Source organism: Otolemur garnettii, unplaced genomic scaffold (genome assembly GCF_000181295.1).
Source record: "Otolemur garnettii isolate 467f Iridium unplaced genomic scaffold, OtoGar3 scaffold00035, whole genome shotgun sequence".
Lineage (NCBI taxonomy): Eukaryota > Metazoa > Chordata > Mammalia > Primates > Galagidae > Otolemur > Otolemur garnettii.
In genome coordinates, this window is record NW_003852430.1 from 6,814,818 (window position 1) to 6,842,089 (window position 27,272).

The window sequence follows — 27,272 nt, forward strand, 5'->3', positions numbered from 1 at the left end:
TGTATAAGAACATGGAACCCTGTACCACAAAGATGTTAATTCTTTTCCAAACAATATAACAATTCAATTTATATGAAGGAAAATAGGACTAAGGGGAGCTAAGGTGATTCTAAGAGAGAAAGGAAGCAAGACATCTTGCATGACTAAATATCATGATACAATATAAAAGCTATAAAAATTAAGCTGGCATATTGGTTTACAGAAACAAAAATAGAGCTCAAAGAACTTGAAAACCGATGTGCACATATACAAAAGCCTGATAGACAAGAGCTGGCTTTCCACATTTGTGGGAAAAGGAGTCATTGCACTGAGGTAACTGGTAAACCTAAGGGAGCTAAAAATGAAACCTTAATCTCTCCACGTACCAAACACAAAATCTATTCCTGGTGAAATAACACAGAAGGAAGCAATATCATTTTAAAGAGAAAACTAAAGAGAACATTTTGGTGACCTTGGAATTGAAAAGTTCCTATGAAAGACACAAAACTCACATTCTGTAAGAGGAAAACCAATAAATTCTACCACATGTTAACAATAACTTCTGCTCCTCCAACATCACAAATGAAAATGAAAAGATGGGACCACAAATCAATGGATGATTTCTGAAATAAATATAAATGGCAAAAGGTTAGAATCCAGAATATATAAAGAACTCTGAAAAATAAATTTGGAAGAAAAACAATCCAATAGAAAAACAGGAAAAATCATGCAAGCACTTTCCCCAAGAGGGAAGAGCAACAAAATAATATTTTAAATATTTTAAACTATAACAGATCTCACTAGTAATAATAACCATACAAATTAAAACCACAGTGCGGTTTGATTTTATACTTGATTGGTTGGCAAGAATGTGGTGTAATAGGGTCTATAATAATATACTAAGTAATTGAGTGTATTTGCTGATAAGAACAATTGATGGTGAAAATTTGGATATTCTTATTCCCTGTGATCCAGGACAAGGAAGTGAGCATATGAGTGTTCGTGGCAGTTGTCTGAGTCTGTTTTGTATTGCTATAAAGGAATACCTGAGGCTGGGTAATTTGGAAACAAACAAAAAAAAGTTTATTTAGCTCACAGTTCTGATGTCTGGAAGGTTCGAGACTGGGCATCTAGAGAGCTGCTCAGGCTGCTTTCACTCATGGCAGAAGGGAAGAGGCACCAGAATGTGCAGAGAGCACTTGGTAGGAGAGGAAGCCAGGTGGGGTCAGGTGCTGACGGGGAGGTGCCGGGCTCTTGTTGTAACAATCAGCTGTCCCAGGAACTGACAGGGAACTCACTCACCCTACTCAGGAATGGCACTTATCCATGTGTGAGAGGGCCACCCCTACAACAACCCAAACACCTCCCATTGGGACCCTGTGTCCCCTAGTAGGATTAAATTTCAACACAAGGTTTTGGGGGGACAAACATCCAATCTACAGCAGCAGTATATTGTTCATAAAAGAAAAAAAGTGACAAATTATCCAACTCTTTAACAAAATGGATTTTTAAAATTGTAATATATTTCTCACTGAAAAATGAAACAAGTTAAGCTGCATGCATCAATATGGATAAATCTTAAACTAAGAATGTGCACAGTGTAAGTCCTTTTTCATAAAGTTTAGAAAGAAGGAAACTAAATAATAGTTGTTTAGAGATGCCATATACAAGCAATAAAAGAAAAGAAAGGTGATTATCACTGAGTTCCAGATACTCTGAGAGGAATAACTTGTAGATATGATTAGAAAAAAATGCATGAGGGGATTTGGGGCTTATAATATTTTATTTTTTAGTCTGTGTGTTTGATGTGCGTTTAGTTCATGAATATTATTATTCTTTAAACTGTACACATTAATGACATAAACTCTTCAATGTATGAAATTTTTCACAGCAATAAAGAATAATGAAAACAACTATGAGCTTAGTAGGATTACTGTATTTTTAATTTTTGAAAATTGCCTTTGATTATATACTACTGTTTTTAATATCAACTACCAGAAGAATTGATTTGTTTGTATGACATGTTTTAAGATAAGAATGAGTAACCAGCATTCATTATAGGTACATACAAAAATAGCTTTAATAATAAGGTCTTCACCAAAAATAAATGCTGAAAATTAATTTTTTAGGCAAAACCTAACATTTGACACATGCTTTAAAAAAGTGCCTCACTTGGAACATTTGTCCATATTGTATAAGAATTCATACTCATTAAACAGATTAGCTGATGAACAGGGACAGGAGTGGTCTCTAATTTAGATCAGGAAGGAATGTTATGTAGTTTAGCCCCTCTCCTACCTAAATGTGTGTGCACTTCCCCCCACTCCGCCAAACTCAGTCATCACTACGACACGGGCTCTCTCCCCAATCAGCAACTAGAAAATCTTCGCTTAGGTGACTCTTCTTTGTGTTGCCAGGGCAATGCTGACACTGGTGGACAAATCTGGATCTTACAAGAATGCAAAGCTCAACACAGGTAATAAACACTTCGTTTAAATGTGTCTGAAAGATCTTAGTGCAAAGAATCCAGCAAATCTAAACAACCAAGAGAACCTGGTGGACGTTAGTTTACAGAGTGTGGCCCAGTTGACCCAAACATATCCCCATCCTGGCACCAGTATGGGAATCCAGTCAGAACTGTCGTCATGATTTAAAAGCCTCCTGGGAGTTCTTCAATCTGTCAGTTCCATAGCCTGGATTCTACGTGTTCTGAACTGATAAAAGTCAGTCATTTAATCAATATGTTATTGAGTATTTATTTGCTGGCTAGACTGATAAAAGTCAATCATTTAATTGACATTTTATTGAGTATTTATTTGCTGGGCAGACTGATAAAAGCCAGTTATTTAACTGATACTTTACTGAGTACTTATTTGCAAAACAGTGTGAAAAATAAATGAGAATAAACCCTGGACTGTCCTTAATCATGCTTAAATCTAGCAGAAGAGACAGGCAAGTAAGTAACTAACTACATCCAAGGCTGACTGAATTAAGCATCTTTTTGGGTGTTAGCTAAGGAATGGAAGTGTACGTTCTGATTTGGGGACCTGAAAGGCTGAATAGATCCTGCCATATGTAAATAAGTGAGAGAGAGAGAGAGAGAGAGAGAGAGAGAGAGAGAGAGAACAGGGCTGAAAAGCAGAAAGAATTACCTACAGAGTAAAAGCAACCAGGTGTGGAAACCAACCTACGTAATGCTCTGGGCAGCGTAACTAGATCAGGCAGAAGGCAGGGTTTAGACAACCAGGATGCTGGAGAAACGGAGCAGATCAAGCCTGCTCATGACAGCCCCGTTCCAGGGTAAATAAAAAGCCTTGTGAGTATGATACAGGTGCCAATAAGTGAAATCCTTTCCGTCTGCTTCACTCAGGCCTCAGTCTTGCCTGAAGGACCGCTCTGCAGAAATTGTATAACCTCCCCTGTCAGGACTGATTCAGGCTTCACTCTGAGAAATAGGTTGCAATTACACGTTGTCACCGCCTGTCCTTCACATACAAAGGGGACCTTGAGCAGGAACTTCCCACAGTTTCATGAAGTCTGAAATCCGTCCTTCTGTTTAATTGTGTCACAACTGTGTGTGTTCTTAAAATCAACCTCGTAACAGGCATCACATCACATATAAATCAGACTCTCTATCCTCTCCCATGAATGCCGTAATTATTTTATTTCCATGACCCTAATAGTGAATTCTGTATTAGTTTATTTCTGAACCCAAACTAGACCTGGTATAACTCTCTAAATTTAATTATGACCTTATTATATTAGTGTAATTATTATGTTCTCTTTTTTATCATTTGCTGTATGAGTTGTTTTTGGGTTTTTTTGTTCCTGCCGATCTTTTGTGATGTTGGGGTAATCTTAAAAGACTCAGTTCTGCTCCTCTCAGATCTAAACTCATGTCAGAGAGAAAGATGTTATTTATTTATTTGCTTGTATGTGTGGAGTGTCCTGGAGCAGAAGTTGACAAATAAATGACCAACTTGAAAGATTAGGTTTTGCGACGTCCTCCAATTTCTCACTTTATGGCCTCCGAACCATTACCTTGAAATTCAGTTGTTCCCTCTCTGCTTTACTGATCACTGAACTCTCTAAGTGGCCTTAATGTCAAATCTAAGGCGCTAAATTTTATAACAAGATCAATTTTCACAACATTTTTACTGCCAAATACATTTTTTAAAGGATGCATTAAATTTGAGTCTGTCTAAAGCATGATGGCTAACAGAAGAAAACAAGTAATGTGCTTGTGTGAATATGTATCTGACAGTGGCTTACAATACTAGATTATTACAAATGGCAGGGACACAGCACCACTAGTGAGGTGACACAGGAGAATTTATCATCAGGAGGAGGTGGCTTTCTAGAATATTGGTATCAGTGTACCTACATTCTTCTAACAATATACGAGGAGCCAGGCTCATTCATCACTTAGCAAGGCACTCACTCGCACAGAGCCTCCGTCTCCTGGCCTTCAGAAGCCCTGGCTGAAAATGAGATGATTTTTTTTCTCTTCAATGGTATTCAGTTGTGGCACCAAGCAATTGGGCAGTGTGCAGCATCACATACGTATCTTTAAATTAAAACGGTGGGACGAGCTTGAATTCAACACAGCTCTATGCAAACGGCCATCTCTGGGAACTGACGGAGTAAGTTTGGATGGTTTGTGCAACTTTGGACCCCATCTTTTTGTTGCTCCCGTTCATTTGATTATTGCCTGTATCTACTTTCGTGCTAAAAACCAGAGCTGCGGAGTCAGAACAGAGGCTGTACTGCCCATAAAGCCAAAAATGTGTATTCTCTTGTCCTTTACAAGCAAGGACGGCTTGCCCCTGGATTGGACCACCAGTCTCTCATGCTCTAGATGTTCTGCTTCTGGTTTGGCTGAAAAACGTGAAGGAGAGGGGATGGAAGTGCCTAAAATACTTACCGGGAGGAAGACAATCCACAATTCTTGCAGTGTCTTTTAAATGCTTTTCTGGCAGTGGGAACAGAAAATTCAATGGAAGAGCAAGAGGATCCTTTTTAGTGAGCAGGAAGTTCTGGGTTTGCTTCCCCTCAGCCTTACACACACCGCATTTGAGTCTGAGCTTCCCCCCTTGGACTCACGCTATGGGGGTCACAGCACACACACACCTACCCTGCTCTCCGGAGGAGCTGCAGAGCCTCTGCACATAGAAAAGTAATTTCTGACAAATAATGAAGATATAAACTACTTAAAAAAAAACAAACAACAAAACCTGTTCTTCACTATTATGCAACTGGAGCAAGGGCTAAAATTGCCTTTGACAGATGGGTGCCTCTAAAAAAGAAAGTGTAAAAACCACTGTGTCACTGTGATATTACGTTTAAAACTTCTCTTTGGAGAATGGTTCAGGCATTTGGCTGAAAAGAAATCTGCAGTCGTGATAAGATTGCATTATATTATTTTACTTATAACAAAAATGAATATTATTCATCTCTTATAAATCTCTTTTAAAATTTAATTGAAGGTCGTGGTTTTCACAAATAATTGTCTAAAATGTTTTCCCATTGAAGCTCTTATCACTATGTAGATGAATTGAGAAAGAAGATTTATAGTAAAAAGAAATACGATAAAGAGGATATGGAACAGCATTCTGTTTTGAGGTTACCAAAATATCTTTTGTGATGACTGAAATGCTGGAGTTGGTTCCAAAGTTTGGTCCAATTGATTGACTGGATCTTCCATAGCATGTTCCATGGTCCTCTCTTTTTTTAATCTTCCCCTATTTAGATTATTCTAGAAACTTCCAGTGGCTCGTCCTGACATCCACCTGCACTGGTCCCTGTTGCCCTGCTGAGCCATCTTCATCTTCACCAATTACAGCTGTTCTCAGACATCTCAGAAATGTCCAACCAGTACCCAATCACAACCCGTTAGTTGTTCAATTTTCTTCCAGGCATTGTTTCCACAACTCGTTTTTTATGACTTTTGCTCCAACTCATCTCTCAAGCTTTCTCCTTCTCATGAGACATTGTTTTGATTTGTTTGGTCTGGGTAGAGTTACCAGGTGGTTCCTTGAAATATTTCACTCATTTCTTCTGTTTTGGCATCATCCGCACCCGAGTGTCTCAAGGCTCCTTTCGCTGGCTTGCCCAGAGATAGCCGAGCAGCACGGATGGGAGCTGGACTGCTGGGTTTGGAGTCCCAGCTCTGCTGCTGGTTACCCAGATGATGCTGGCTGAGCTGCTCAATCTCTGAGCGTAAACTTTCGCATGTCAGACAGTGTACCACCTAACTTGTACAGGAACCCAGAAGAACATGTGCGTCTCCATGTGTGAGCACTTACACAAGTGCCTGCCATGTGTTAAGGACTATCACTGGACGACTTAGAGGCCAGTAACACTACTCCCTGGGAATCAAAGTTGCTCTGGGGCTTACTGGGGAGATAACTTTGAACCTATAACTTTTTTTTTTTCCTTGACAGAGTCATACTCTGTTGCCCCAGGCTAGAGTACGCTGGCATCAGTCTAGCTCACAGCAACCTCAAACTCCTGAGTTCAACTGATTCTCCTGTCTCAGTTTCCTCAGTAGCTGGGACTACAGGCACCTGCCACAGTGCTCTGCTAGTTTTTATATGTTTAGTAGAGATGGGGTCTCACTCTCGCTCAGGCTGCTCTCAAACTCCTGAGCTCAAGGGATCCATCCAGGATGTGAGGATTACAGGTGTGAATCACCACACCTCTTTGAACCTCAGTTTGCTCATTGTAAAATGGGAAGAATACCAACATAATAAGGTTGTTGTAAAAAACGCGTGCTGATGGTCAAGAACTTTGCATAGTGTGGAGACGGTAAGTACTCCACTATCCCACGTTATCGCTTCAATGTGGATTATACTATCGGAATCGTTATTAGTACCATGACTGTTTTGTTGCTACTAGTAATATTCTAGACTTCCAAAGAACTTTACCTCTAAGTGCCCTATTCTTTTCAATTTATGACCACTATAAAATTATTGGCTGCTTCTTCCTCAAAATTCTCTATTTTTACTATATTAAATAGGTAGCATAAGACCTAATTAGTTCTTCCACCGTTCTGAGTAGAAGCAAAGTTAATCAAAAACATCACAGTTCTGTTTAGTTTAATGAGATTTCCAGCTGATGCCATAACTGCTTTATACCCACTTTATGAGACAGGTTAGGAAAATATTAACATATATTTAAAAAGAAAGTCTGGGGCGGTGCCTGTGGCTCAAAGGGGTAGGGCGTTGCCCTCATATGCCAGAGGTGGCAGGTTCGAAACCAGCCCTGGCCAAAAAGAAAAGAAAGTCTGGAGTTCACCCTCACAGATTACATTCTGTCCCGTACTTGTGAGTTTTCTTTTTTTGTCCAGGTATCATACAATGTATCTGTTGCCCTCTCAGAGCCAGGACTTTGCCTTTTATATCTTTATATCTAACACGGCATAAGCTCTGTCTGGCTCTACTGTCAGGTATGTGACTGATACATGATCTTTGACCCTAACTCCCTAATGGAAAAACAAGAATTCTACCTCTCATCTTTTATTATCATTGTGATATTATACATGTAAATGTCCTAACATAATAGACATTATAAAAGTGACTACCTTTTATATCCTTCATTGCCTTTGCCTGTAGAAGTTAGCATAACACAGAATGAGCATTCAATAAATATTAAATGGAATTGAAACAATGTAAATTTTAATACACTAAAAACTGTGAAGTTGCTAAATACTGTATAAATTTGGAGATTTTCTGTCTTTCTTCTTCATCTAATTTATTTTCATTTTTGGTAAAAATCTCATTTGAAAATGAAACACATTAGTTCATGGGAAGTTCATAAAATTAAAGTACTTATTTTCATCTTCTCATAATGTTATAGATGTAAAAGTAAGAAGTTGGATTTTATCCTTTAGGTGACAGAGATAGATTGATTTTTTTTTTTTTTTTTTTTAAGAAATGCTCTACTGGGCAGTGCCTGTGGCTCAAAGGAGTAGGGTGCCGGCACTGTGTGCCGGAGGTGGCGGGTTCAAACCCTGCCCCAGCCAAAAAAAAAAAAAAAATGCTTAACTGAATTCAGTATTTTAGGAAAATAAGTATGAATTTAATATTTGAGACAAAGCAAAGAAAGAACCAAAAGATAACTTTCATATTTTCGAGGTTTAACTCAATAGAAGTAGGAAAATCAGGAAGACTGTTAAATTGGGGTGTACTTGATAAAATCAGGAAGAATGTTAAATTGGGGGGTCTTTGATAAAATCAGCTTCAGATGCATGTGTGTAAGAAGACAGGCATTCTTTGAATGGAAAGGTCTACACATGATAGGTGACTCTTAAACATGTCGGTAGGAAGAATCAAGATTTAGGATAGTTTTGGAGATAAAAGCTGAACTTGTGGTTCGTGTTATGATACCCTTATAAGAAGTTTAGAATAGGGCAGCACCTGTGGCTCAAAGGAGTAGGGAGCCAGCCCCATATGCCAGAGGTGGTGGGTTTAAACCCAGCCCCGCCAAAAACTGTAAAAACAAAAAAAAAGTTTAGAATAGAAAAACAGGGCTAATAACTGGATAAAATGCCATGGTTGGGAATGAATGTTAATGGAGATTGTGTTCTGGAAAGGAGGATTTGGGTGGATTTATTTTGGGGTATTATTTGCTTTTCCTAAGTTACATATGAAAATGATCATATTAGCTTGTCTAGATGTTAAGTGTAATTGTGTTATGTAAAAGAAAATCTTAAACGAGATCTAGGTATGACATGAGATATATTTTTCTTCATTATGCTTAGAGCTTTATGTATGTAATTCTGTTTTGTAGCATAAAATTGCATAAAAAATGTTAGCTTACATTTGGAATATAAAACAGAATAAACGCATTTTCTAAAGATCTGGTTTCAAACATGGAAGGGGCAGGTCCTGCCTAAGGACTAAGAAATATAGATACAGATACATTTCAACCTTTGAAATTCCCAGGCATATCTCCCAACATCTTTTTCTACCTCAGGTATGTTTGCCGTCGTACTGTAAACTCTACTCTTGTCTCCACAACTGTAACTTCTCACTGCTGGGTACAGTCTGAGAAAGAAGTACCAGGGTATGTCAGAGAAAGGACATTCTTACATGATTTCCATAAATGCTGTTTCCAAGAAGTAAATACTCTGAAATATAAATGAAATCTAGCCGGCTGTCTTCATTTCATTTATGTTCTTGATAAGAATTAGCTCTTTTTTCCTTTCTTTTCTTTTCTTTTCTTTTTTTTTAAAGACAGGTGCTACCACGGCTAGAGTACAGTGGTATGATCATAGCTCACTAGAGCCTTGACTATAAGCTCAAGCGACCCCAAGTAGCTGAGACTACAAGTGAATGCTACCGTACCTGGTTAGTTTTTGTTTGTTTGTTTGTCTTGCTATGTCACCCGGGAGGTCTCAAACTACCAGCCTCAGGTGATCCTCCACCTCCCCTCCCAACATGCTAGGATTACAGGTGTGAGCCACTGCACGCAGCCAACAATATTTGCTTCTTTAGAAGTGTCAGTAACTAAAAAGATTAAAGAGGGTGTGTGTAGTGTGTGTGTTTAACATTTAGAAAACAGTCAGGTTTCTGCAGAGAGAAGATAAGAGAAATCTGGGCCACCTAAATCTCCTTGGTAGATCTGCTTGTATGTGGACTCAGAGATCCTCATATGTCATCCTCCCAGCCCACTCCCTGCAAATATTAGAGAAGCTTGGAACTCAGATCCACATGGGAGCAAGATCATTGGTCTAGTTCCTCGGAAGACCCATGAAAGAGTGCATTTGTGTTTTTTTCTTCTTCTTGTAAAATCCATTAGAAAAAGTGTTTCGGGGAAAGTCAGGAAACCTATAATGGGCATCACCAGTTTTTTCACTTTAGTTCAGTCACTTACTCTCTAAATGTTAATTTATTCAACACTAAAGAATAAATTGAATAAGATACTTTACAACATTTAAAAGTACAGGATAGTCTTTTCCATTCAGGAGATTCTGCAAAATGCTGGAGAGAGGTAGACAAAGTACATTAGATAAAGTTCAACTCTATAGTGAGGAAGTTCAACGTGTTGACAGGCTGAGTTTCTAAAGTCACAACTGGCATCAGCTCTAACTGACCACAAGAAATTTTGGCACAGTGCAACTATTGGCTTACACAGCTGCCCCCATGGCTTGGCTAGGGAGTCCTCCTAAACTCCAATTTAGTTAGCTCACTTTTTCTGTTTAGGAAAATCCATCATACTCTATTTTCACTAGGATTTCATCAGCATGAAAGGAAGCGTTACAATATTTAATGGCCAGCATTGCTAAGAGACGAACAAATTGAATCTGAGGTCTGAATAACCAGAATGGACAAGAACCAGAGCCCTGTACTGGTGCTGACCAGCTGGATATCCTGTGGCCACCAGTGACGATTTTGCCTGGTTATTCTAAAAAGGCATACATTCAATATTATTTAATAAAAAAAAATATTGCAAAATAAGTGACCAGGAGAAATTTTAGCATGGGCTAAAACCACAAAGGACACTGGCTCAAATTTTCAAGCAGTTTGCCACATCTAGTACAGCTGCACTAGGGGAAAAGAGTCAAAGCATTCAAAGCCAATCTCCTTCTCTTTGATGCATTATCCCTGTGGTTCAGATAAAAAAATGGGGATGGCTTCAGTTTTATTTGCAGATATTGAGAAGAAGAAAAAAAAGGATTATCTGAAAGAACAAATTGTGCATTTTCCAGCCACCTACACCTCTTATCCAGCACTCACACCAACTCGGCTGCCAGCATCCGTGGCAATGTAAAATAAAGAACAATTCACTTTACACAGACATTTATGAGTCACAGGGACTGTAGAAGAATGAATGTAAACATTGGATGAAAGATGAAAAATAAAAATCCCATCAGCGGTATATTCTCTATTTGCTTTTCAAGAAATACAAGGCAGGAGGCATAACAGGGGTCCTTCCCGCGTCCTTCCTCTGCCAAATTGATCCATAACATGGTTTCCTACAAAGGGAAAGTATGGTTTTCCATCTTCAATAATGAAGAGAAATAGTCTTCACTCAAATCTCGGGATTATTAGAAGTTATTGCAAAGAACATTTGCAGGTTCCCTAGTAAAAGCCCTTGGCTCATAAGATATTATAGAAAATAATAGCATAGACCTGTATGTGAGGGAAGGGTGTAGCAGCCTCTGTGTTCCCCTGAATGAGGAGTACATGAAAGAAGGGGCCAAAATGTGGAAAATAACTCAATCCTACTTAAGCGTTTCTACTTGGCTTTCTGCGAAAGCCAGTGACAATTGACAATTTATATATAACTTTTCTTCAACCAGAAAATTGTAAGGGGGATGTTGTCAAAACATGTTGAACAATGTTTTTCGGCGAACAAAAGAGAACATGAATTTTAGGATTCTTAGGTATAATTTCTCACCTCATCCGGAATGCTAATTTTTCAGTGGGATACAATTGTCAAAATTATAATCAACTCAGAAGAGAAAAATCGTATGCAAACCATTAATTTGTACTCAGTATATATTTAAGGAATATATGTATAGAAATAAACCAAAGTTCAATTTACTTTCATTTTTAATCCTTAGGCCATGTGCATTAACCAAAGATAGAACATAACATGACCTAAAATATACTCATAATGCTGCCCAGGGAAGTGGGGTAGAACGCCCCAAGGCCGAGGTAGCATTCTGTCATTTCTGCCATGGCTTCCCTCTCCATGTCTGCAGCAGATGCTGCAAAAAGACTGTGGCATTTTTTTTTTCCCCCAACAGAGCCTAGATGAAGCTTAAAAATACTTTATGATATAATGCGCTCGAGAAGCTAGCAGCCATCTCGGAAAGGCTCAGAGAGAAAACCTATTTTCATCCTGGTACGTGTTATAAAAGACATGAGTCATCGTGATAATTATAAAGTACAGGTTTGGATGCCATCCTGAGCATCGTGGCCAACAGAAGAGTCTACATCTGTTCTAAAATGCCTTAAAAATCTCAAATATAACGCTAGAGGAAGGATGGTGCCTTCCAACGGCTCCTCTAGAAAAAGGGTGAACAATATTTAAAAAGACGACATCTTATGTTTTTCCGGGAGATAATTTAATATTTTAATAGTGCTTAAAATACCACCACCTTTCCATGGACATTAGAACTACAGTGGTATTACGTCCATCCTATAGTTTCGCAACACAGTTCATGCACCTTGCATGTTTCGGTTATTTTAAATATTAGTTACATTTCAAAAAAATCAAAACTCTGCAATGCATTCTGTAAATTAGTCTCTAATACGAGGAGACTAGAGCATGAAACTCAAACAAGAATGTCTAATGGAATACAAATATCTAATCGAGAAACTCTAATAAAAAATCTCTCTTCGTTGGGTGAAGGCTCTCGGCTATTACACAGAAAACCAACAGACGCGGCTCCCTCAGAATGCATTATAGATCAGGTTCATAATCTTTCCTTCCACAAAAATGGCACAAGAATTGATTTCAATTATCATTTAATACTTATTTCCCTCTTCTGTCAGAAAATGTTCCATACACACGAAACTGTGGGTCGGCAGCCTGAACTCATTTATGGAACTTTTAAGGACTATTGATTTACCAGTGAATTTCCTAGGTCCTCATTGTTACTAGAAGGATGCCTCGGAGTCTGAATGAGATGATCGGATGGCCCGGAATGCCAAAAGCCTTCCTTAAGACTGATGAAAAGGGCAACTTCAAAAATTGTCAAAATGCATTTTATAAATTAGGTTAACATGATGGATTATACAGAGGCAAAATTTTTCATGTAGCATTTAACTGAATTTTAATTATATCTCTTCTTGTTTTTTAGTGCCCTAATAGATCTCCTAAATGTCTAGACCATTGGAGAAAACACAAGGTAATTTAAAATTAATTGGACCTAGGTCTTTGGAAACTAGAAACTATTTTGTGTATCTGATGTTATTTTTGGTTCTGTTTTATCTGCCTGTTTTAAGCTATACACAAACACAGGCGAGAATATTTATTTTAGCGTGTATTTATGTTGCCTATGTTTTTGTAGGTATGATGTTCCTGACGGCAATTCCAGAAGCTATGTGTCCTTACCTGCACATTTAAATCTTCCAGACCATCTTTAGTCAAAGGACAGCATTTCCATAAGAATAGAATACATATTAACAGTACTTAGTTGTTTCTAGCTAAACACAGAAAAAAAGACTCAGTACTGAAAGAAACTAAGGTTCCACAGCAGTTTTTCACTTCCACCATCTCTCCGTGTCCTGCTTCCCCACAAACATCATCCTGTGAACATTGCCATTATTTTCCTTGATGGGGTAGGATCCAAAATTAGTGGAGCCCCCAAATTTTATAATTGTGCATTCTCTCTTTAAGAAAAAAATTATAAAACTACGAATACCTAGTTGGCATGAAAGTACAAATTTATTTTAAATTAGAAAAATAATCACAACCACACATTTTTAAAAGCTAGAAATACGGAACATCAGAAAATCTAAAAAATAGAGTACTTTTGTTTTGTTAGTTAACATACCCTTACACAATTTTCCTAATTGTGTTGGGGGCATAATGTTTGATCACTTCTAATATGATAATGATTTGATAATATTTCCTTAGAGAGGAGAGAAAACTCAAGGTATTTTTTTCCTTGCCTGGTTAATAGGGAAAAACATGCTTTGGATAGCTTTGAAAAATTTCTTTTTGTTTCATAACTTATTAATGGTTATGCCATAGACTATTAGCATTGTTGCTGAACTCATAGAACTCTAAGAAGTTTCTTTCATAGATGAGCTAATGATAAGGTAGAGTTTTCCACAGAACAAATTCTGGCCCAGTACCACTTACACCTTAGTTCAGCACTACTATCCACATCCTTCCCGCATCAGCGCCCTAGTTCACAATCATACAGTGGTAAGACCTCTGTGAATACTTGTGTCATGACACCAGATGAGATGCTAATAGAATTCCTGGAATGATTTCTACAATACAACCATAGCAAGGCCCAAAGAATACAAGTAAAAGTATTGCAGTAAGTCCAAACTAAATAAATTTCCAACTAAAGTCTTATTATTAGGGTCTCCCAAATAGCCATGCCCACTCCATACCATGTGACCCAAGGGGACATCTGACAGGCAGGGATGTAACTTCAATTGTGTGCAGGTAAAATGTCTTACTTTTGCAACAAAGAGAGATGACATTCATAAGACCCCTCCCAAATCAGGGCAAGGATCTTCTTTGGCTTCTACATCATGATCCTTACTGCCTGTGGCTCCCTAGTACCACCTTTCTGCCTAGGCCCCTTCCTCTCCTACCTCCCCTTTACAAACGTACTTTTTAGTGAGTCTCTACTGCTTTTTCATACTCCTCCCACAGTTCCTTGTCATAAATGCTTGTTGTTTTCATATTCGCCTTTACTTTTGGCCTTGATACGTCATGCTGAAAGTTTTGAGATACACAAAAATTAAGAAATGTAAAATTCACGCAGAAGAAAACAAATGAAGCCCTCCCAGCAGCTCTGATAACCTGGGCGGGGTAGAGCTTGCACGCGTGAATCAGAAAGGACGCTATTACTGTGCTTCCTAGAAGTGAAATAACACCATAGCCTGTCTGCAAACTTTGGTAGTGACCTACGTATTTGAACTCCCATTCCTACCCTCATAGCCAAGGCCACATCTCAGTAAGCCTCCCTGTTGTTAATGCCCTAAATCTTCTTTCCTTTTTGCATTCTCTCCTCCAATCCGGTCTAAGCAACTGAGAATTATACAATTCTCCCAAGCCTTAGTTTATCTTCAGCTCCAAAATGTTCGGGGGGCATTTTACTATGATAAGTGGAAGTTAGAACCTCAACCTTGGAGGGCATTGCTAACTCCACTCTATTTTCCTGTCCTCTATTCTTTTACTGCTATCTTAAACGAACTCTTTTCATCAAATTATTCTTTCAAAGGGTCCTTTTTTTTTTTTTTTGGTCTTGGCCCTTACTCTCCCTTTTGCTGGAACATTCTCCCTCTTCTCTCTACTTGTTGGAGTTCTACCGATTAACCTAGTCTCCTGTGACTGTTTCCCCCCATCCTCTTAGAGGTTTCATAGCCATTACCGGAGCATGGAGAGTCTGCATTTGGCACGTGTTATATACCATGTTCTACGGTTGTTCATTTAATACTTAAGTCAAATACGTATGTTGATGTGCATTTCTATAATATCGTTCCAAAAATATCCTAAGTAGATTCAGTTCAGTTGTGCCTAACAAGCACTTCACTTAGAAAGAGAAAATAAATTTAAGAGACACTGACTGCCTGTAGGACGTCAGGGGGAGAAGATAATACCAAAAATGGCTTCTTAATGGAAAGTGGACGAAGAGCCTTATGTAGCAAGTACATGTTAAAAGCTGTTAGGCTACCACTAGATGGCACACTTTTTAGAGTAAGGCCAGGGTCTCTAACCACAGTTTTTATACTTGCAGCACCTAGTTTCTGGAGGTACTGAGTTCTCAGTAGTCGGAGGTGCTTATGCAGAGGCTAAGAGCTCAAACACTGACTAGCAATCTGCATGGGAGTATGACGTACAAATGATCCCTCTAAAAATATGTGAGTTCCCACTTACAAGCTTCCGTGTCTTCACCTACTAAAGAAAAATCAATAACTAGTTGATAGTATTCTCACAAGATTAATAGACTGCATATTACAGTCTATACAAGATTAAGGAAATTAATATACAGTGACTAGAACCTGGTGGTATTCAAGTGTTTTAGTTTATTCTCTTTTAATTTATTATCCACTGGTGTGGCTGATAAGCTTCATATTTCGCTGTATGGGAGGTTTGTTGAAATCTACTTTTCAACTTTCCAAATCTCCTTCAATCCTGATGACGGATCTATACAATGTAAATGTACTCTTCATAGCAGAATGTCAATAAAAAGAAGCTTTAAAATACGTCAGGTTTTGGTTAGGATATGTAACAATTAAACTAAAATTCCCCCCTTTTTTATTTTTAGACACAGCTAACGCTAATGGTTTTAAACAGCCATCTCAATTACAGTAAGCTGTTTCTTGTCAGGCCAGCTGCAAAAAGTGAATGTGATTACCTAAATACATTCCATGTGCTCAGAAACTTAATGCTCAGGAGGGGAGAACGAAGACTGAAGAGTGAATTGACTCCTCGTACGATTGATAATAAAGGGAAGCTTTTCAGAGAAATTTTATCCAAAAGTGAAGAACTCCATTGAGATGTTTACCACCAACTCAGCATGGTGCTATTATTTTATTATCGAAACACTTCAACTTTTGTTTTTCTTACCCTGTACAAAGGAATCAATAGCCTAAAAATAGAGCAGAAAGTAGCGGCTCGTGGGTGTTAATCTGGGTTTGGTGCTGAGGAATTGAGAAAGTGCAGCCAGCAGCCTATAGTCGTGTATCAGGCATTTGTGTGCTGATTGATTGGCTTTAGGAAAAAAATTAATACATGAAATTTGATATAGAAGAGGTTTAAACAAACTATGATAGAAAATAGTTTTTCAAAACCAGTATCCATATACTTTTACCTATTACCAATGGTCTCTTCTCATGGATACATGTGGGGTATCAGTCGAGGTTATAATACTTTTCCCACTCCCCGTATTGTCCTTGGTGGTGGGTCCCTAATAACTATGCCTGCCTTGTGTGAACTTCTCTCCTCCCCTACCTGTGACATCCAGATATAATTTCAGATGACCTCCTCCCTATAGTCACAGGTCACTACTAGAGCTGGACGCCTGACAAGCCTGGCCAAATAGGATTCTTCTATCTGGGGATCTGGATCAAGACTGAGAGACAGCCAGTGTCTGTTGGTAACTAGAGCTGGACATGTTTCTGTAAGTCACATTCATCAGAGAGGCCAAAACATCTAATGTGTACATAGAAATGGAATGGAAACAGAAAAGCAGAGAAAGCAAAGATGAGATGGGGGAGAGGGTCTGAAGTTTCCTTTTTTGGTCCAGGTCTTTCTTAAGTTTACTGGTTCTCATGAACTTACATTCACACAATACCACCTTCATATCATTGTTTTTAAACTTCACTAAATTTGCTTATTTATATCATATATTTTCCTTTTCTGTCTCCTCCCACTAAATTCTAAGCTTCATGAAGGCAGACATTAGTCTGATTTACTCACAGATACATACATGTCCAGGACCTTCAGAACACACCTGATGTTAGATAGAGACTCAGTGAATAATTGAGTGAATGGAAGAAAAGGGCCCATATGCTTTAATAATTAAGTTACAATCTCACATCACAGGGCTTTAATATTTTCTTTTACCTTTTCTAAGAAACACCCCTATCCTATATGTACCTATTCAGAATGAAGCCCTTTCACTGGCGTTTCCTTACTTTATACCCTTGTTTTTATTGCTTCATATTCTGTGATTTGTTCACTATAAACTGAAAGCACAGGAAAGGCTACAGTTCTGTTTTGCCAATCCTGTTCTCTGTTGTAGTCCCACGTGTATGGTGTAAATTCTTTGATTAGTAACATCGTGGACCACCATTATCTGAAAAATTTTTCTTTTCTTATTAACTTTTGAAAAAATAATCTGTTTAAGCTTTTCATTTGGAGGACAAGAATGCCATTGTGCTGAGGTACATAACGATTGTGGAGTTGAAAGTTTCCTCAGAGATAAACAGTGATTCTACCAATCCTAATGTGGCTGTTCAGGTCATTCACTGAACAAGTTCTTACTTGGCTTGTACTCTCCTCAGGAGATGGCAGAGCTGAGGCTCGTTCCTGTGTATTCTGACTTAAGGGCTTGTTTACAGGGGAGAGTAGGGTTTTTGCTTCTGGCTTTGCAACTTTAAGATTGTCTAAGGCTTTAAATATTGATACTTGATACATTACAGATCACTTTAAATGAACACACTTCATGCATTCCAATAGCAGTGATTTCTACAGTTCATTTTTCTTCACTCTTGCAGATATTAATGTTTCATATTTCAGCAGTAACAGTATTCTTAAAACCAAACCTACAGCAAGCATCTATACATTCTTAGTGATACCTATATATTATGTTTACTTATTTTAGGATTCAATTTTGATTGGCTATTTAACTGCTCCATAAAACAGTTATATGTTTTAAGTGCCCAGCATGTAATAGTGGCTGTATTTGAAGAGTTTATATTTAATAATATAAATTCACCAAAGATATTAAAGGGGACAGCATGAGGCGGTTGAATAAAACCAACACCTGGATCAGGGGACAGGTGTGCTGGAGAGACTAAAGGCAAAACGAATGTTTCATGGGACAGTGCTCCGGCTTGCAAGGATTGAACTTAACATATACAGCAGACTCCCTGTAGTCACACGAGTGAATAGTAAACTCTCTTTTTACAAGTTCACAATCTATAGGAGAAATGGCTCAAGGACCATAGTGTAAGAAGTAGAGAACTAAAAAGTTGAACTAACAGTCAAAAGACATTGGGATATATAAGATGACCTAAAGATAGAACATGTGGAGTGGGAGGGCATCCTCAGAAACCCTGCATTCCCGCTGTTCATTCTACCTATTTTCTGAGTTCTTTATGTCAGTCCATATCTTTACCATAGTGAAAGAAAGAGGATTTGCAAATGAAAGAACACCCACATTATTACCAAACTGTACAATAAAATCACATTCTATTTCTCAAACACTCTGTTTTATGCCTCTGAAGGGTTTTCTGAATACATGCATGTATGCTGATGTTATAATTATACCTGTTTCTCATCAGAAATCGGATCAAGCCTTCTAAAGATAAGGACACCTCAAGATCCTTTGATTCTTAGCATCCAAGCTATTTTCAATAACAGTGATGACAGCTATGAAATAAAAGCTTTTCTCAAAATGCTCTTGTTTAAATGCCCTGCTTAAATTCCATTGTAAGTGATGTTTGTTTTCTGCCCCAAACGTTACCTGCTATATTCGTGGTATATGAGTGTTTTTGATGCCTAAATTGTTCATCAGTCAATTCAACTCTTCCTCAAACTTACTTCTTGAGAGTACTTACATATTCTTCATAAGCTTCGTGGGCTGGAGGAGGGGGTGCCCTGTATCCTGGCACCGTTGGTGCCCCCCGGGCTCGAGGGGTAGGGACACCTCTTGCTACGGGGGGCACTGGAAGAGCTCCACGGGTCACAGTGGTTCCTCGAGGGGTGAGAACACCTCGTCCAGGTGGTGGGGGAGGAGGAATGGCACCTCCACGGCCCCTGGGAAAAACAGGTCAGGCACAGATTAGACACAAGGGATGGGCTAAAGTGGACTAGAACAGAATAGACCTCACGTCTCAGACAATGGAAAAAATACACATCTCTTTCTCTCCCCTCCCAATAGAGATTACTTAATATATACACTTGATCTTAGCCAAAAGGCCAAGAAGCAATGGAGATTACTTAATATGTAAAGTGCTTTGAACTCTACAGCAGAAAACCTTTGCCAGTACTATAACTTACTTCTTGTGGAAATCACGCATGTCATGAATGTCACTGTGACACTGTGTTTTATTTAACTAAAAAACTAAAGCAGAAAACAGAAAAAACCCAAACCTGCCCTAATTATATTCCCAATTTGCCAAGACGACCCAAATTGGAGCCCCATCTGTACACAGTGGACCAGCTCTGCCACTGAGCCATTATCTGGCTACATCTCCTCCAACTGGGGGTTATGGCAGGGATGTGGAGTATTATGACTTATAAGAAAGAAAAAATACATCTGTCTGCACTTTAATAAAATGTGGAACTCTGGCCATGGTGATATCATTCTGTTTATTATAGCAGCTTAAGTTTGGGGTCACTTAAAAGACCAACTCATTATCACGGATTCATTATCACACATGGACCCCTCTGAGCTGGTGACGTCCCTGACACAGTACATTTTATTATGGTAATTACGATGCTGGTGGGATACGTAGTGCATTAGTCCTCTGCGATAAAAAGAACAGACTGAAATACTCTGCAGTTCTTCACACAAAGGTAACTTGCATTAAAAGCGTAATATCAAACAGTTGCAGCCAACTTTTATGGTATTTGGAGGCCTTTAGAAAGGTTGAATGTTTGTCTGAAATCTTTGGGCAAAAGCACGGTCATTTCACTTTTTATTATGTCTGAAAGGTTGGCCTCCAGAAAGCACTGCTTTCAGCAAGAACACTAAAGCTTTGGGAAAAAATGATGATCATTGGCATGTCAACAATCACGCTGTCGGGCCGTCCCCACATCTGGGGATGCAGGTTGTGCCTTCTGCTATGAATAGCAGTTGGCTGGCTTGCTCTTTCTTGCTTACAAAAAATGAGCTTTTATGAGTGAAGAGTAAGAATGCTGGTAAAGCTTTTAAAATTTTTAGATAGATTATCGAGCTGATGAATAGAGAAGCTGTCAGAGAACTTACTGTGAGTCTAATGTATATGGAACACGCTCAGAGACTGGGAGAAGGTGAAATACAAAAGACCCACAGGCCCAGTGCAGCTTCAAGTACAACACAGCTAAAAATACAAGCTTCTCCATTATCATGCTAATATAAAAAGGCATCTATCAAAAAGGATGTACCAGTAAAAACCCATTTGCCTTCACGAGGCCTCCAAGCACCTGTCTGTTTCATCATCAGCAAAACGAGGCACCTCCAGGTTTCCCAGGTGTGTCCCTAGCTTCCCGTTCCCATCAGCACTCTACCACTCTCAGAAGTGTCCATGTGTGGGTGATAAATTACATGGTCACCCGGCTCTAAATTATATTCGTAGGTCTTAGATATACCACTAAATAATCATGGATAAGTACTATGACTACCTAAACCTAAGGTGTATTTTTCCCCTAGTGCGTTAAATGCAGACTTCTCAATCTGTATCAATTATTCCTGTCCTTAAATTATATGATGCTTGCATCAAACCTAATTTCTCTCCATTCCTTCATCAATGGACTATCAGACACATCCCTAGCAAAGCTATCCCCTGAACCTGACTCATTAACACCTACAAGGTCTGACAATTAAGTTCAAGAATTCATCCTAGGAGAAGTGCTACATAGCTTATTGCTGAATACGACTTGGGTCACGCTGGAAGTGCTCCCCTTGGGAAGCCATGCACTGATGCCAGTGCCTAGTCCACCATTCCAAGCCCTTTTTCTAGGATAAGTTTGTGAGCTTAATTGTCTGACCTCATCTACACTACGTTCCTTCCTTGGATTAGTAACCTTGTTTCTCTCTCCTCCAATTCAAGTTGAGATTCGTGTACCCTATTTTAGGATACTGCCCCTGGCTAAATCCACACCCCAGTAGTCTTTTCTCTATTCTTCTGGCTTCTTGAAGGATCGTTTTCCATGTTTAATTCTTTTCTTTCTTCCTGTACATTCCTGAACTGAATGTTGTCAATCGAGTGTAGGGGTCCTCGAACTTTTTAAACAGGGGGCCAGTTCACTGTCCCTCAGACCATTGGAGGGCTGGACTGTGGGCCCCAGGATGAGTCAGCTGCTAAGTAGGACAGGCAGCGGCAGCAAAAACACCTTATGGGCTGGATAAATGTCCTTTGCAGGCCACATGTGGCCCACGGGCTGTAGTTTGAGGACACCTGATCTAGTGGCTCTTACTTTCACTGCTCTGTTGAAAACACTCTTGGCTGAGATCACCGGGAGTCCACCCATGTCCTAATCCACTGGAATCTTTTACAGCTCCATGGGAGTGCACCTCCCCTCTTATATTTGAGAGCGTGGATTAATATCTGGAAAATGTTTCTCTGGACTTTTATGACCCTGCTTTTCTCCACTTCTCCTCTTTTTTATTTCTTACTCCTCAGCCTCTTACACTGGCTTCTGTTCCTGAACTCATTTTGGAATGTTGGTGTCCCCCCTTTCTGCCCTGGATCTTCTTTCTTCCTCTCATGGTGGCACCCTACAGTCTCTAACTCTAATATTGGACATTTGTTTCCTTCCTACCATAATGTTATATCCTGGTTTGTGTTCCTTATGCCAGAAATTCCCTAATTTCCCTGCATATTATTTACTTGATGATCTTTTAAAAATTACACAATCTAGCCCATATCCCAAACCACAGTCTCTGCAGGCAGACGGCCCTAGTGATTCCATTGTACTGGCTAATTTGGCAACCACTGCTTTGTACTCGTATTCCCCTCCTTATGTAAGCATCTTGGCAAGCCTGTCATGTGGGCTGCTCTAAGCTATTCTCTAAGTTCAGAAACCAAGGCACAAGAGAGTACAAGTCAACTGTTCAAAGTCACACTGGCAATCCACAGAGATAGGATTAATTACAGGAATAATCATATTCATAATTTAACTTAATCTTTCACCTAATGTGGGTTGATAATATCATCAGTCTCTTATGAGGGTGGGCACTAGAGACTTATCTTTATCTTGGGCTATGCTTCTCCAAAATTTAAATTAGCATTAATTCCTAAATACTTTAAATTCTCATTTGGCCTTATCTGTCTACACTCCTGTGTTGCTCAGTTCTGTCTGTCTTGGATAGTAGACTTGTCTCCTCGGCTCTCCTGCCGTCAGTCAGTCTCCCTCTCTAGCTCTTTCTCTTTCTCCATCTCTCTCTCAACCACTCCACCTGTTCTGCATCAGCCACAGGGACGGCAGCATATTCCTCCTTAGAAACAAATATGAGGACTTGACTCTTAACAAACTTCACTTGTTCTAATTATTAGTTTTCCTGGCAGTAAACAAAACCCTTCAACACGTGCCTGCAGTGTTTCATTTTCCACTGCTTGCTCTCACGGCAGGAGCAGGGGTGATATAGGTCAGAGATGTCATTTGTTTTCATTTTTCAATTATGTAAAATACATTATTATTACAACAGATACCGTGCTTTGTTCTCTGCTGTGCATTATAATTGGAAGATTAGATAGTTATAGGTATGTTTATTGAAATGTAAATTATTTTAATTAAATACATTTCAACAAATTATTATAGAATTTCAAAATATGCTAGGCACCATCTTTTTGGATATAAGTGTAAATGAGTAACTTAATAAGCTAATACTTTCATAATTATGTAGAAATTAGCATCTATTAAGTCATGTTTTCCAAAGTTTTCTTATCAAAATGATTTTGTTTTATGAAGCTCTTGCCTTATTCATTTTTAATTACAGATACATTTCATCCTGTTGTTTGAAAAAGATGATAACAAGTTCTGTTCCGTTTACTTTCATTAATGTTAGTAACAATAATGATATCCGTATAGCATTGGAAGTAAAATTTAATTTCCAATTGAAATTATTTCAATTATTTTTTTCTTTCATGTAGTACCACATCTTAACCTATAGGATATGAAATAGCAAAAAGTTCCCATAAAATTCTTCTTCTAAGAAGATATTTAAAAATCTAGACCATTTAAGGAATCAGCATTATTCTTTATTCAAGTATTAAACAGATTAAAATTTTCAAATAAGGGCATGTTGACATTAAAATCTTATATGGACCCTTCAAATATGGCAAATGCAATATTCTATTAAGAAACATTAATAACACAACGTAATCTATTCATGTAGTGATTTATAACATCAAATACAGATGTATGTGTTATTTTTTTCTAAATGATCCCAATTTCGAAGAATAAAGAGTAGAAAGTTTACGTGCTTTCATTGGGCATCCTAAATGTACGCTTAGGTTCAACCATGTAAAATTGCTAAAGTTAGCATTTTTTGAACTACACAAGTGGCAATTTCATGTGTTTTAACCCATCTGATTAAATCCCGTAAAGATGACTTGCAATGATACAGTTGCAAAATCCATCAACATGAGGCTACAAATGTCCAAAAGACGGATGCTGTTTAAAAATGACAGCATTGCATTATGTCACACTAATTCTTAGCAATCAGTGAGTGATCTGAATATTACAGAGCTCCACTTTTCATTTTTTAAAGAGAATGTAATTATAATCTCTGGATTGAACATATTCAGAAATTTTGCTTTTAGCTCAATCTAATTTCCAGAATTACCACCTTTGACCTACAATAAGTTATTTCCTTGATATTTTATTTGGAAAGTTATCATTCTTCACTTTTTTCCTACCAAGTGTGAAAATTTTTGAGATATTTATGATTTAAATGTCAAAACCAGCGGTTATGTTGACAGTGGTGGTTGAAATATTTGGAATATAATTTAAGAAACAAATTGAATCTGCAAAATATCTTAGCATCTCTTAAAATAATTTCTTTGTGATATATGAAATGATATTCTCGATCCATGTTCTTTAGAGATTTAAAGGCCACTATAACAGGGTGAAGAGAATGATTGAATCCCACAGTCATCATGTGAAGGCTATGAATATTTCTTACTTTACCTTTTTGGAAAAAAATACTTTCTGTTAAGGTTTCTGTTGAAAGCTTAACAAATTCAGTATTCAAAACAAAACAAATTTTAATACAGAAAGATTCCACTTTCTTTGCAAAGTGAATAAAACTAAATAAAGACCTCTCTGATTGTCAAGGGCAGGACATTGCTAAGTGAAATGTATCTGAATTTTAAACACCCTCACTATTGGCTACGCAAGCAGTGTCCTTCTGACTTTGGGGCTGATGGTCTATGTATCATCTACATTCATCTCTGAGTCTCTCTCTCTCTTCCTACTTCCTTGCCTGGCAAACTATGTCAATTCATGGACCATTTAAGGCACAAACTTTGTAGTTTTCTCTTCACACAAGGTTATCAGGGTTCAAAGAGGCAAATGATTGTATCATTCGTGCTCCCCAATCCTGGGGAAAGAGCAAGAAAGTAAAAAAAATCCCTGCCTTACTTTCTAAATCTAATGTCCAGAATTGACACCCTTATTTTTCAAGACTGGTTATTAAAACAATTCATAGTTCATAGTATAAATAATGAGTTCTGGAATCAGACTGCCCATGTGTCCTTAGGTAAATTACATATGCCTATCTGTACATCATTTTCTCTCCTGTAAATAGTAGCTATCTCCTAGTATGGAGGATTTGATGAGCTAATCTATGTAAAGCTCTCATGTGCCGCATAAGAATTCACTATTATTGTTTTTGTTGTGGTGATGGTGATGTTGCTGATGTTGTTTATTCCTAGCTGTGATCTTAATGACACAGGCCTGCCATTTTCTTTAACTGTTGATTTATTTACAGTAGGAAGAAGTGTACCTTGAAGGTGTTGTGGGAGCTATTCTGATCCCTCTGCCTCTAATACCTCTGCCACGACCAGAGTCCTCTGAGCCGTTTAAATAAGATAATTCACGTAGTTGTTCCTGACGAATTTCATCATTGTAGTCCTAGAAGAAAAAAACATGATTTGATGAGTTAAAATGACATGTCCGTTCTTAGAGCTGAATAAAAACCACAGTGCTATATAGAAAAATATATATTTTCATTTGTTTTCTGGAGCCTTGTATATAAAAATCTAAAAGGATTTTAAAAGTATATATGCCTTAAATTCCTGTTATTACATACAGAAATTAAAGTTTCTTGTTTTATAAAGGAAGTTCTCAGCAGGAAATCAGATTTTATTTGCTGTGATATTGCTAGCAAAAGGAAAATCGCAATAGAGAACAAGAATTTGGAGTGTGCCAGGGGTCATTACTGTTAACAGGGGAATTACTAAAAAACAACTTTACTTGGATGAATGTGTATAGATTATGAATGAAAACACGATATTCAGATCCCTCCCCATGCAGCCATAAAAGGGCAATCCCAGGCCCAGCATATACTATACATAGTGAGCATGGATTAAAACCAGTAAGAACTACAATTGTGGGTCCGCTGCAGATGACTGGGACATTGTGAAATCCCACCAGACAATCTGATGTGCATCACTGAAACACAAGGATTTTCTTTTTTTTTTTTTTTGGCCGGGGCTAGGTTTGAACCCACCACCTTCGGCATATGGGACTGGTGCCCTAACCTTTTGAGCCACAGGCGCCGCCCAAACACAAGGATTGTCTATGTGTTCAAGCAGTGGGCAATGTAAAGTGGGAGCCCCAGGAGAAACCACGTTTCATAACAACCAGACACTAACTCAAAGTCAAGGGGACTCTGTTTATCCTTCAACCATGTGGAAATGTATCATTTCACTAGGACGCAAAAATGGATCTGAATCATAAAAGATGAATAACACCTGCAGAAACCAAGTGCCAACTGCGTGTCTTACCTGTTCCTCCTTACCAACACGTGCGTGCATGTGCACACGCACAGAGTTTAAAAATACAAAATTGAATAGCTGCTAATTTGCATGAAATGAACAATCTAATTACTATTTTTCTCTAAACATATGTTTAAGTGAAATCAACCTAGCAGATTTTCGAGTGGTGGAGAGGGGTCTAGGAATTAAGATTAGAAATATCTGTAGAGGGCAGGTCAACAGACGATGTTTGCGGCTGAGCTGTGGGACCAAAAATCAAGGATCATTATCATCTGCACCAAGTGGTGCCCAACGTAGCTTTGTATAGATGTGGTGTATGAATTTAAAATGAAGACTAAGACGATGACCAGTCCCCCCATGCATCTGTGCCTAGAGAACAGCAGGGATGCAGCCAGCCTACAAGGATTTCTAACGCCCAGCCTTACTCTGCAAGCTTTAGAAACAGGCTAGATTACAAGCAAAAGGGCTCCTCACTCCAAAGCATTTATTTTATTTTTTATTTTTAGCGTGTTGTATTCATGTTTATCATCTTCAGTAACTGATTATAGTGATAATAGACTCAACGCAGTTAGCTGACAGAAAAGCCACATGGTAGAAAATTATAGTTTCCGACAACTCATATATTATTCAATTTCTACCCCCTAATTTTCACATGCAAGCAACAACTAAATTTAAGAATAAACATGTCTATTATCTTATTAGAATCAGAGAATATAATGAATTGCCACGACTGAGTAAACTGACCAGGTGCCGTCGAAATGAATCATTAATCCCGTCATTGTCTTGTATAATATCACCAGTTTTAGGGGAGATTCTGTAGCTTCTTCTCTGAGAAAAACTTACACACATTAGGGGTCCTTGTGAATTATAGAAAAAGGTGGATGGATTCTGATTCTTGGCAACACTGATGGCTGACATAAAAATTAACAAACTGCAGATGAATTCGACATACGCAAAAATGGACCTTAGAGCCTAAATGTTTTTAAAAGCCAAATCAGAGAGTGTAAGGACGGAGATGTGGTTGCACTAATTGTATAATCATGAGCTTAGAGGAGGGAAGAGGAGAAAATGAAGGGGGGGGGTGGGGATGAGTAGGACACGGAGGAAGACTGGGGGGAAGAGGAAGGAGGAACAGACTAATCAGACCGTGTGGTAGAATGATCCATTCAAGGGCTTCCTGCATCCATATACCCTTAGATAGTTGTGACCACACTGACT

General features: G+C 38.4%; 1 protein-coding gene across 2 annotated transcripts in view; it reads right to left on the reverse strand.

The window, feature by feature from the left end:
- The window catches only part of KHDRBS2 (KH RNA binding domain containing, signal transduction associated 2), a 540,650-nt gene that overhangs the window by 175,599 nt on the left and 337,779 nt on the right, over positions 1-27,272 (reverse strand). The window contains exons 5-6 of one of the 2 annotated variants that reach the window (XM_003789670.1): positions 25,061-25,188; positions 18,966-19,164 (exon numbers count right to left, since the gene is read on the reverse strand). In XM_003789670.1, the coding sequence (XP_003789718.1) occupies positions 18,966-19,164; positions 25,061-25,188 (327 nt within the window). Of the gene's footprint in view, positions 1-18,961; positions 19,165-25,060; positions 25,189-27,272 lie in introns of both variants that reach the window. The other variant, XM_023513145.1, reaches the window with a different exon arrangement.